Source organism: Rhagoletis zephyria, unplaced genomic scaffold (genome assembly GCF_001687245.7).
Source record: "Rhagoletis zephyria isolate East Lansing unplaced genomic scaffold, Rhagoletis_zephyria_1.1 Rzeph_scaffold_02991, whole genome shotgun sequence".
In the NCBI taxonomy this organism is placed as follows: domain Eukaryota; kingdom Metazoa; phylum Arthropoda; class Insecta; order Diptera; family Tephritidae; genus Rhagoletis; species Rhagoletis zephyria.
Window position 1 is genome coordinate 59,403 of NW_016160075.1, and position 11,628 is coordinate 71,030.

Below are 11,628 nucleotides of genomic sequence, written 5' to 3' on the forward strand. Positions count from 1 at the left end.
AAAAAAAAAACAATGTTAATTATTAAACACCAGCTTCACAACATTTTGTATTGCTTAAAGCAATTAAATTGCTGAATTTGTATAAGTACATACATAGTTGAGGGTTTGGTATGCAAATTAGCTTCGGAAGCAGCCCTAGACGTGAAGAAAACACTCGATATATAATTAAAAAGCCGTATACAATTCATTTGAAAAGTGTATACGTCTTCAAAATGTATTCAGCAGCAAAAAAAAACGATGCTATTCAGCAGGCCTAAAAGCCCCTTATTAGATATTTAACGCAATAGGAAACACTTTAAGGTCGGCATAATTAAAAGCGCTTCTAAGTAGCTGAATATCTTTTTATGCTGCAAACACTTATTTAAAGTGCTATGCGGCGTTATTAGCAGCACATCAGCGTGTGTTTTTCGTTTCGTGCATACACGCCCGACACTAATTTGATTCGATTTCGTTTTAAGTTTAAAATAAAAAATTTGAGAGTGTGACTTTTTTCAAAACAAATTTTATTCAATTATATATAATTTCATTTACTAAATCTATATATGGTGTATACAGTATATAGTGATAAGCCACTCCAACTGCTTTCAAGCGTTGGCATCGCCTTAACATATTTAGAGTTTTTTTTATAATTGTTGGTTTTTAGAATCTTTATTTTTTTAATTTTCACTTTTTTAAGGAAAACTTTTGAAAATAGCACGTGTAAGTTTAGGCGATTTGCTACCAATGCGTATAAGAATTTTGTGTGTGTGTTTTATTTTGTTCATTTTTCGTTTTTACTAATNTTTTTAATTTTCACTTTTTTAAGGAAAACTTTTGAAAATAGCACGTGTAATTTTAGGCGATTTGCTACCAATGCGTATAAGAATTTTGTGTGTGTGGGTGTTTTTTTGTTCATTTTTCGTTTTTACTATTTTTTCTTATTTTTCGCTTTTTAGATTGTCCGGCTTATTTTTTGACTACACATACATATCTAGCTTTCAATTGCATTTGTCTGCGAGTGACACATTTGGTATGTAAGTTACATTGTTTTTTTTTTTTGTTTTGTTTTTTCTACGATCTTTCTATGCTTTGCTCATACTTTCATGTACATATATTTGATTTGCTTTTGCTTTTTTTTATTATTTATATATTTTGTTTGCTTATATGGTAATACATTATGTACAATGTACATATGTATGTATATAGCAAGTGTTTTATATAAAGTAAAAACTCAACATTTTTAGTGTCTACTTTTAGGTGTTTAGACATCATTTAACACTACTATTTAATATAAGTTGTCTAAAATTGGATTGTGTGTGTGTGTATGTTTATATGTATGTGTATATACGTCATATAGGTATGCATACTATGTGTAATTGTATATGTATTTGTGTGTCTTAGATACTACTTTTTTCATTAATATTAACGTACAATTAATATTGCCATTTATTATTTATGATCTTGCATCATTTCGCATCATTTAACGTACATAGGTATGTTGTATATATAATCTTTAAGACTATTTTTCCATTTACATATGTATATTTTAAGTAAATTGTAGTTGAAGTTGCAATGCTTACAATCTTACGCCAACAAATAATATTCATTTTTTAACAGTTTGCCCATTGCATTTGCATTTTTGCATTAAAAACGTAATTATATTATTTGTTTAATATTATCTTTTTTTTGCGTTTTGATTTCCTGCGCTTTCCGCTTGCATTTGCGAGCTGAACTTTCACTACAAAACAACTAATAAATGTAATTGTAAACAATCTAGTTCGTAATTAAAGGGCTGCGTAAAGCCTTCAATTAAAAAAACAAATTAATTTGTTTAGTATATCAATTTTGCCTTCTACGCAACTCAGCGGCATCAAACCGAGTCTTCACATTCACTTTTGCTAATTTAACATTTCTTTATACTTGCTGTATTTTAAATAATTTTATTTTATATTCTTTTGCTAAAAAGGTACTTGAAGTGAATTAACTTTGTTTTTTTAAGATGCATTTACTCAGTTTTATAACGAACTTAAGATTTCTTAAATATTAATTTTTATTTTTTCCTTAAACACTAAAAACTTTAATATTCACTTAAACCCATTTTTTGATTTGCTAGTTTCTTTTGCTAATTTTTGTTTTTTTTATTAAAATGTATCTTTATTGGTTTTTTAACCTAGAACTTATAAAGTAGATTTATTTTCAAACTTAAACAAGTTTTTTAGCTTTTAAAAGCTGCTTATAAGCGCGAAACTGAAAGATTTTCGTCATTAAGAAATAAAGATTTTTTTTTTATTTACATAAAAAATTTGTGAAATTTATTTTTTTTTTTTAGCTGTGCCACAGCTACTCGAGTGTGAGAAAAAATCAACATTAACATAAAATTCAATAAAAGATTATTGTTTGGCAAACATTGTAATTTCTTTAGAAATTTAAAAATAATGACAAAAGTTGAAAAATATTTAAATTTGTGGAAGCAAAGTCACTTATAAACTAATACAAACTATCTCAAAAGTTTAAAAGACTTTAAAAAGCCGTGTTCAACAAAATACGGTGCATTAATTTCGACCAGCGCTAGTTGCTTGCCGCTGTTGAGCAATTGAAAATGAGCTCCGCTAAAAAAAAATGCATTTTAAGTCAATCCACTGCATCTTATTTAAGTTTCATTTACTTTTCCAGCAATTCAGCGCATATTTCACAGTTCTTGAGGTAGAACTACACACTTAACTTAATCACAAGTTTTAGCTTTCGGTGCTCACGGCAATTTTGTAGCTGAATAGAGCGCTGAAACAGCAGAAAATGCTGAATACTTGATGTAAAGTCTATTCGTCAGTTTGATGCATTCTATTATATATGCAGCACGCTAAAAAATGTCGGGAGTTTCGACAGTACTCTCACATTAGCACAGGCAACAAGTCATATTCAGCGCGTTATGGGTAATATTCAGCGCAATTAAAAATTGTAAAATGCCAGAAATGAATTGGTTTTGAATCAAAGATTTTTAAATTATGTACAAGTCATATTGAAAAACTATATTCAGCATGTGCAGAACTGCATTTAACTTTGTATAAGTACAATCAGCATTTAGAAAATTGCAAATAGTAAAAAAAGCATTTTAAAAACTGCATTTAGCTATTCGATAAACTGCATACAGCTTTGGAAAACTGAATTTAGCATTCAAAAACTATATTCAGCATTTCATAAATTGCATATTTTAGCAAAACATAGCGTTGGAAAGGCTGCACACAGCATTGTAAAATCGCACTCAGTATTTGAAAAACTTCAACTGGTAACTGGAAATCACATTCAGTGCTCAAAAAGATTAATGAAAGCTCGCTCCAACGACTGTTGGGTCTACGTAGCCGGAACGACCCAGATTTACAGCTTTCCAAGGACCGTCACTCCCAGCATCATTCCCAAAAACTCTTTGGGGGATTTGTATGCTGTTACAACAAAAACAACAACATCACTGAGTGCTGAATTTAATAATGTAAAACCAATTTAGCTGTGAAAATGTGCCTTTGCTATACGCTTTAAATCATGCTTTCCTAGGTAAATTGTTTTAAAACCACTTACTGGCATCAAAATTAAAAAAAAGCTTAATACACATTTTTTCGAGTTTCTAGCTGGTATTCAGCGCATGGAATTTTGCTAATTTTTCTTATATAATTCGAAATTTCGGCCGAAATTAACCGCATTTTAAAAAACACTTACAAGAGATTTTCTACATTACTAAAAAAAATAAAGTAAACCTTGAAAAGTATATAACGGTTATTTAAGTTTCTTTTTCTTTTATAACATTTTTCACATATGTATGTAAGGATGTTCGTTCACATTAAGGAGCTGCGAGCAAGAAGATGGGGGCTTAGTTGGATAGTTAATGTACTTCTTATGTGCATGGGTGTGTGTCTATGTGCATGTGTTTGCTGCTGGTTAAGTATAAGCGGACGGCGTCATCAACGGCTGGCCATACAATTATTTTGTTTTCCATGCTAATTTTAAACATATCTATCTTGTCGGCGAAAGTGTTGCTAATTTAAACCTTCATATTTGTGACAGCTGAATTTTACGAACTGTAGAGTTAAACTCAATGAGCTGCGCGGCTTAAAGTTTAAAAGCGTAACAGATAAAAGAAAAGTTTTAAAAATGTAATGATATTAGATTTGAATTTAAATACATATACATATGTACGTGTAATTTGATGCTTAGTACATATCATATTTTGTCACAAAAGTATAATTATTAATCTGTAATGAATAAAAGTCAAGTGCAATAATATTGGGAGTCAAATAATTGCTATCCTAATTTTTTTTTTTTAATATGTAGACACCCAGAAAATATTCAAAAATGCATAAGGAGCTCATCTGATAATCTTTAAAAGCAAATATTTTTAAAATTTCTTGTCTAGCTATTGTCTTTGAAATGTATTTATTCTTTAACCAGAATTATCGTCACTACCAATTCAAATCACTTAAAATTCGTCTTTAAAAGTTGGGAAATTAGTTTGTCACAAAAGCGTTAAAATGCGTTGCTCAATTTGCAATTTTCTATAGTTTTTCAATATTGTTATTATATCAGCGAGCTTTTTAAATTCATATACTATTATTTTCGCTACTGCCAAATAAACTGTGAAGCGTGTATCATAATATTTTACTACACACACTCATTTCAAATTTGTACATAACGATCAACTTTTTCTACCAGCCCTATCGCAAACTTATCTAGTATTTTTCAATTCTCATTCAGCCACTTCTTTCCCAACTCCATTACCACTCCCCACTAGTTTCACTTCTTGCCCACATTAATTTTTCCAATCACTTGCAAACACCGTTGCTCACCGCGCCTTGCTCATCCATGGCGCCTTGCGCTTGATCTTCGTGCGCAAACTACGCAAAGGTTTGATCTTACGCTGCACTGCACTACCGCTGCCCAAGCCTTGGTGGTGATGCAATTGATGTGGCCCACCATAATAGCTGGGTAAATGAAAGCTGCCGCTATCCTCGTACGCATGATGCTGCTGCTGTTGTTGGCTATAGGCCACCGCACTGGTCAACAATGCCATTTTGCCATTACCATTGGTGAAATGCCCATTATTATTGTTCGCCTTATTGTTCTCGAGACAGGCGGATATGTGTTCTTCTTCGACGCTGGTCGATGACGGCCGCTTTGTGGGCGATTCGACAACAGATGAACGCGAGAGCGAGAGTAGCGCATCGACGCCTTCACGTTGACGGCGTTGATCTTCAAGCTCTTCAGGTGTGATGTTGTTACTGCGGAGGTGAAAGGGAAAATAAGAAATAAGAAAATTGAGTGAAATTATTGAATAAGCAAGAAACACTTACTTATCTTCGCTGCTTTCGTATGCCGCATCGGATGATGTGTAATTGCTTTGATTATCACCATTGCAACCATTTATTGGCTGCTGACCATTGCTGGCGCCATACTGCGCATTACCATTGATAGCTGTAGGCGCTGAGTTGCCATTGATGAGTGGCGTTGAGGCGCCGCTGTTGCCACCACTTGCACCACCGCCACCAGCGGAGTACGTGTGATCCTCACTGGGTGATGAAGTTATTACGGGCGCGCTGCATTTAAAAAAAAAAGTGAATAAGCAAGCGATTACCATTGCGACCGCAAACTCACCCATTCTGGAAGGTCTCCGAAAACACTTTCGGTCCATGTTTCAAGGCCAACATCGCTGTTGCTGCATTCACATCATCGATGCTATCGGCACCACAATCGCGCGCCAAACTCTCAATGCTTTCATAGCTGCTGAAAGGACCCAATATGGAAGCGCCACTGCTAACTACACCACCACTGCCGCTGCCCCCGCCACCACCACCAGCGCCATTTTGATGCACCGGTGAGCTATTATAACTGCTGTGTTTGTTGTTGCCGCTTATCTGGTTATTCAGAATGCTATTATGATTTGTTGTACTATAGTCGGACGGAGTATCTTCTTCGGGCACATCGCCAGCCCCAGACACGACCACGTCATTTAGGAGGCCTTGGCCACCAATAACTTTCGATAGTTTAGGGAAAAGGCGCGGATCAATGCGTGGATTTATATTGGATTTGGGTGCTGGACTGCAGGCGCCGCCGCCGCCACTACCCACACTATCAACAGTGTCATAGCCCACGAGTGAGTCATTGGCAGCGCCAGTGTTGCTTGCGGCACCGGGACTTTTGAGCGAGGACGACTTATCGACAGCTGAATTGGGGAAGAATGGCGAGCGATTGAGCGCTTGTATGAGATTTTGTCGCTGTTGTGGTTCGACGCGCCAAAGTGAGCCCTTGCCCATATTCTAAGGGAAAGATTAATACAGAGGTATGGAGTTGGTTTGATTTCTTAGTGATTTTTTTTGTTTTATTTTACAATGGAGATATTGGTTTTTAATATTCTAATAAAAGCGTAAAAATAGCAGCATGAGAACCATTTTTTTCTATGCGTTTCCCAAGGAATTTTAATTCCCCCAGGTTATCCATGTTATCTTTATCGGTAAGCTTCCTGTGCAAGTTTTAATTTTTTGTCGACTTTGATGCGATATCATTTCGAAGTATCCATTAAAAACTACCGATATGGACATATTCATTGGCAACATTTTCAATCATTTATCGATAGCTCTCACTACAGTCGGGTCTATGTAAACGGAACGACCCAGATTCATATCTGGCCAAAGACCGCCACCAGAGCATAATACTCCAAAAACTATTTGGGGAATTTGTATGATGTTACAAAAACAAGAACACCATTTATCGATAGCTCTATTGATATCATTTTCGATAATAATCGATATTAATTTTGACAGAATTGTCAACTTTATTCTTATTCGCATCTGCATTTTTTGTTTTGTATGATACTGTTATGTTGACAGCTGCTAATGTCTTAATACATACCAGCATAGTTCACTTAAATATATATATTCAATAATAACTTACCGGCGCTTTTTCCACCTTCACGAAGCTCTTATTCAACGACAAATTGTGCCGCACGCTATTCTTCCAACCGGCAGGCGCTGTCTTAAAGTACGGAAAATGTTGCATAATCCAGGCATATATCTCCTTGACGGGCAAAGCTTTTTCATTCGAGCCCTCGATGGCCATGAATATTAAGGAACTGGAAACGAAAATGTTTTTATTTTAATTAATTCAATTGTGATTCCCTTTTATTTATTTTTTTTTAATTTTTTAATAATTTAAAAATTCGTAAAGCCCTTCACGCTTAACCCACCTAAAACTGTAGGGCGGCTTGTTGTGTGTGTGCACGAATGGATCGTACGGCACATTGTTCGGATGCTTTTGCTTTTGTGGTGTAACAGCACCGCTGCCATTCGATCCACCACCGAGGCCGCTAACATTGGTCATACTACCAGATAGACTATTCTTTGAGGATGCAGAAGAGCCAGAAGATGACAACTGTTGTTGTGCCTGTGCTGACTGATGCGTCTGATGTTGTGGTGTACTGGTGTTGTGATGTCCCAAACTACTTGAGCCATTGGTGGATATTTCGAAATCTTTCAATGAGTCATTGTCATAGCTGGAATAAGAGGTGGGTGAACGCATCATATTGTGTTGCTGCTGCTGAGTTGTAATGAGCGGATAAAATTCTTTGGAATTATTTGGTTCTGGCGATGAGATGCTTGGCGAGGAGCTGTAAAGATGGAAATAAAAGCTTATCAATTTTGAAAACGTAATAAAAATTAAAAGCTTTTCTACTCACGCCACACTTTGGTACTGCATTATAGTGTAGGTGGGTGGTATGCCCGCTGCAATGGGCGAGCCAGCTGCACTGTTTGCATTTGCAGCACCTGTTGTCGCATTACTCTGCACCATTGGTGACGACGTATTAGCCGTGCTGGAGTAGTTTATGGCACCGCTGCTGCTGGCGTTGCTACCGCCGCCACTCACATTGCTATTGTTGTGACTGTTGTTGGCTGCGCCGGCATAGAATGACTTAGAGATGGGACTATTGCCACCGTTGACAGCGGCCGTGGACGATGAACTAGAAACGGAGGAGGATAATGAGCTGCTGGAGGAGGCAGGCGAAGCAACCACTGTGATAGTGGACGCAGCCGCGTTGCCTCCTCCATTTGTGGTTCCAATTGTGCTAGCATTAATGCCACTACTGCCACCGCCGCCACTGCCAACGCCTCCGCCGCCGCCGCCATGATCCAACACATTCATCTTTTCGCGCAGGTATTTCTTGTGCGGATGGTGGGTGGTGCTAGATGCGCTGCTGCTGGCATTTGTATTGTTGTTGGCAAAGTTTTGTTGTCTTTGTTGCGACTGCTGTTGCTGCTGTGGTTGTCCTTGATAAATTGTGTTAGTCGTGCCGTTGCCATTGGTAACCGTAACAACACCGCCCGGCAGCGTTGTTAGTTGCTTCGGCAGGCTGAGCACTGTGGTGCCACTGTTGGCGCCGGCAACGCTCATCGTAGTTGAGGCAAGCGTTGAATAGGAAACAGACAGTGAGGCGGGATTGGAAGCAGCTATGGAGGCGGGTGTACTGGATACTGTTGAATGAGTGCTGGTAGTAGAAGAGAATGAAGAAGGCACATAGTTGCAAGAGTTTAGATTATTGCTGCTGCTGCTGTTGGCGTTGTTGTTAATCCCGTTGTTGCTCAAATTTGCTGGCGTTATAGTGGTGCCACCGCTAGCATTGCCAACACCGGCTGCGCTAAGTAGCTGCCTCGACTGTAGCGTCGGCATATTCCCATTCGATTTGTACTCCACAACGGTGGTGGTACCACTCGGTCCCATATGCACAGTGGTGGTGGCACTGATGGCGCCGATATTGCCGAAAATGTGTGCAGCCTCATCTTTGCGACCGCCTGCGGCAGCTGTTGGGTCATGTGGTGGCAGCAAGGTGATCGGTGTGCCGCTGGTGATTATGTTGCCATAACGCTTGAGTTGTTGAAAATCGCTGACGCTTAACGCGGTTATCTGTGTGCCAGCTTTCAGTTCAGTCGATGAAGTGATGTTGTTGTTCGTATTGCCGTTGCCGATGCCGATGCCGATACCGCCACCACTTGCCCCAATATGTGTGCTCATACTGCCACTGGGCGTGGTGGTGGTTACCTCCTCGCTGCCTACATGATGTGGCAGCTCTTCGATCAGATCGTGTGCATTGCTAGCGCTTACTATGCAAATATTGCCGCTACTTGCAGCAACGCCACCACCGCGCTTCACATTAGCACCGCCCGCGCCAGCTGCTGTCGTAGTCACTATGCCTTTAATTAAATTGCTGTCATTGAGCCACGCCAACGGGCGCAACTCCTCGTCATTATCGCCAGTGCCAGTAGCCGCCGCTGTGGCAATAACACGCCCCACAGCCGCCGCATCACCACCCAAACCGCTGCTGCCATTCAAGTCCATCGGCTCGGTGGCAAGCAGCACTATATTTCCTACGCTGGGCGCGCCGGCATTGCCATTGGCAGCTGCAGCTGCTGCTGCCGCCGGGGTGGAGCCTTCATAGGTAGTAAATTGTCCATTACCATTTGGTTGCAACAGCACATACTTCGATGTGGTGGGCATGTTGCTGCCACCGGTGGCACCGAACGATGTGGCACCTGTATTGAAGATTTTGCCGCTTGGCTTAGCGTTGCTGAAGTTCGCTGCGCTCAGTATAGTTGCCTTGGCAAGGAAGTTATTCAAGCTGTTATTGTTGCTGCTGCTATTTATGTTGCTGCTGCTGCTGATAAAGCTGCCAGCGTTACTGACGGCGGGACTAATGCTGCTCGTAACTGTGTTAATGTTGTTGCTGTTGCCGGCGCGTAAACCATTTGTTGCTGTGGTGACCAGGCCGCGCGCCTGCGTCGCCTGTTGCAAGCCGTTGTTGGTAAGCGAAGCTGCGGCGTTCGCAGGAAGCAGGTGTGATTGTTGAATAAGCAGAGCGTGGCCGTCCAGTGGGATGGTGGAGAAAACAAGATTTCCAGCACTCGCGTTGCTGCCGTTGCTGCTGTTATTGGTATGATGATTACTTGCGCCGTTGGTGGTGATGCTGTTGCTGTTGTGGTTAAGGTTGTAATTGTGATTACGGCTACTGCTGTTGCTGTTGTTGTTGCTATGAACGTGACTATTGTAGACGATATGGTCGTCAATAGATGTGTTGTTGTGGTTATTGTTATTACTGGTGGTGGTGATCACACGCTGCAGGGTACGCAAGCTGGTCAAATCGTGAGCGGTTAAGATCTGTGTGGGATTATCTAGCGACATTCTGTAAAAAAACATAAAGAAAAAACGACGTTATTTAGTGGCGAAATTTATAGTAGTCAAAGGCACAGGGTGACCAGGACCTTTAGAATATAAATGCACTAAATAATAAGGCTACTTCCGCCGGTTGTAATCCGAATGAAGCAAATATCATCAAAGAATAGGTCTATTCGCACGCGATAAAAACAATCTTATCTCAACAAATTTGTATCAAAAACCTTGAAAATACTGGCGCCAATCGAAAAAGTCTAACAAGATATGTAGTACATATACATATACGACGCCAAAGAAGTTAACCACTTCAACTCACCAAAAAACAAAAAAAAAACAAAAAACACCATTCCATTTGCCTAACACATTTCCTACTTTAACAAATAATTTTGGCACATAATCGCGCTTTTTTAATACCCGCTGTCATGCGCAGATAAATATAGAATTGTGTAGTGGCAAGATAAGATAAGCCAACAAAACTATACTGTAGCAAGACCACGACATTTTGTTAAGCTTAGAAGAATGCTTGAAAATGGAACGGAATATATGAAATAAATATATAGAAGTATAAAATTCCGAAAAGTAAAAAATAGAGGACTACAAAAAAGGAAAAGTGCTCGTAAATGCGCAGTAAACACAAATTATTAGTATGCGAAATGTCTATGCAATAAACAGTCAAGGTTAAGCAGAAAAATAATTAAAACGGTATGAAAGTATTTTATGACGCGTTTAGTTTTGAAGTCATGAGTGCTTAAATTGCGAATTACTATTATTGCAAATTATTNAAAAATAGAGGACTACAAAAAAGGAAAAGTGCTCGTAAATGCGCAGTAAATACAAATTATTAGTATGCGAAATGTCTATGCAATAAACAGTCAAGGTTAAGCAGAAAAATAATTAAAACGGTATGAAAGTATTTTATGACGCTTTTAGTTTTGAAGTCATGAGTGCTTAAATTGCGAATTACTATTATTGCAAATTATTTAACGAGTTCTTTATTTGATTTTCAATAAGAAAATGCTTTGGCTTTTTTTGTAGGGAAAAAGTATCGCCCTTTTGGACATTTTGATATAAATAATAATAGTACTAATAATATTTTGGCGCTTATACTTTTGCCAAGTGCTAAGCCGAGGGACCTACAGTTTTACGCCGCTTCTGAATGGCAAATGGATTGCATAGGAAGCTTTTTCATGGCACAAATACACTCGGAAGTTTGACATTGACGCTGTTAGAAAAATTTTAACCCAGGCCCTGTGGAGTGGTAGTATGCACTCAGCCAACTAAAAACGTCACTCAGTCGTGCACATTTGCCGTAAAATCCACTTTTTATAATAAAAAGTGATTATATTTTTAAAAATTTATATCAGCTAAAAAAATAATAAATATGTATAAAAAGACCTGAATACCCAATTTGTACTAATTATTTTTTTATTTAAGCGCTAAGCAAAAAAA

At 38.5% G+C, this 11,628-nt stretch overlaps 1 protein-coding gene across 1 annotated transcript; it reads right to left on the bottom strand.

The window, feature by feature from the left end:
* Positions 1-482: 482 nt before the first annotated feature.
* On the bottom strand, positions 483-10,676 carry LOC108368177 (putative GPI-anchored protein PB15E9.01c). Its single transcript, XM_017622965.1, has 6 exons — positions 7,694-10,676; positions 7,205-7,624; positions 6,913-7,090; positions 5,617-6,278; positions 5,316-5,558; positions 483-5,243 (listed from the first exon to the last, which is right to left on the bottom strand). The coding sequence occupies exons 1-6, from the start codon at positions 10,201-10,203 to the stop codon at positions 4,808-4,810; spliced, it is 4,449 nt and encodes a 1,482-aa protein (XP_017478454.1). The 5' UTR covers positions 10,204-10,676; the 3' UTR covers positions 483-4,807.
* Between the last annotated feature and the right edge of the window lie 952 nt (positions 10,677-11,628).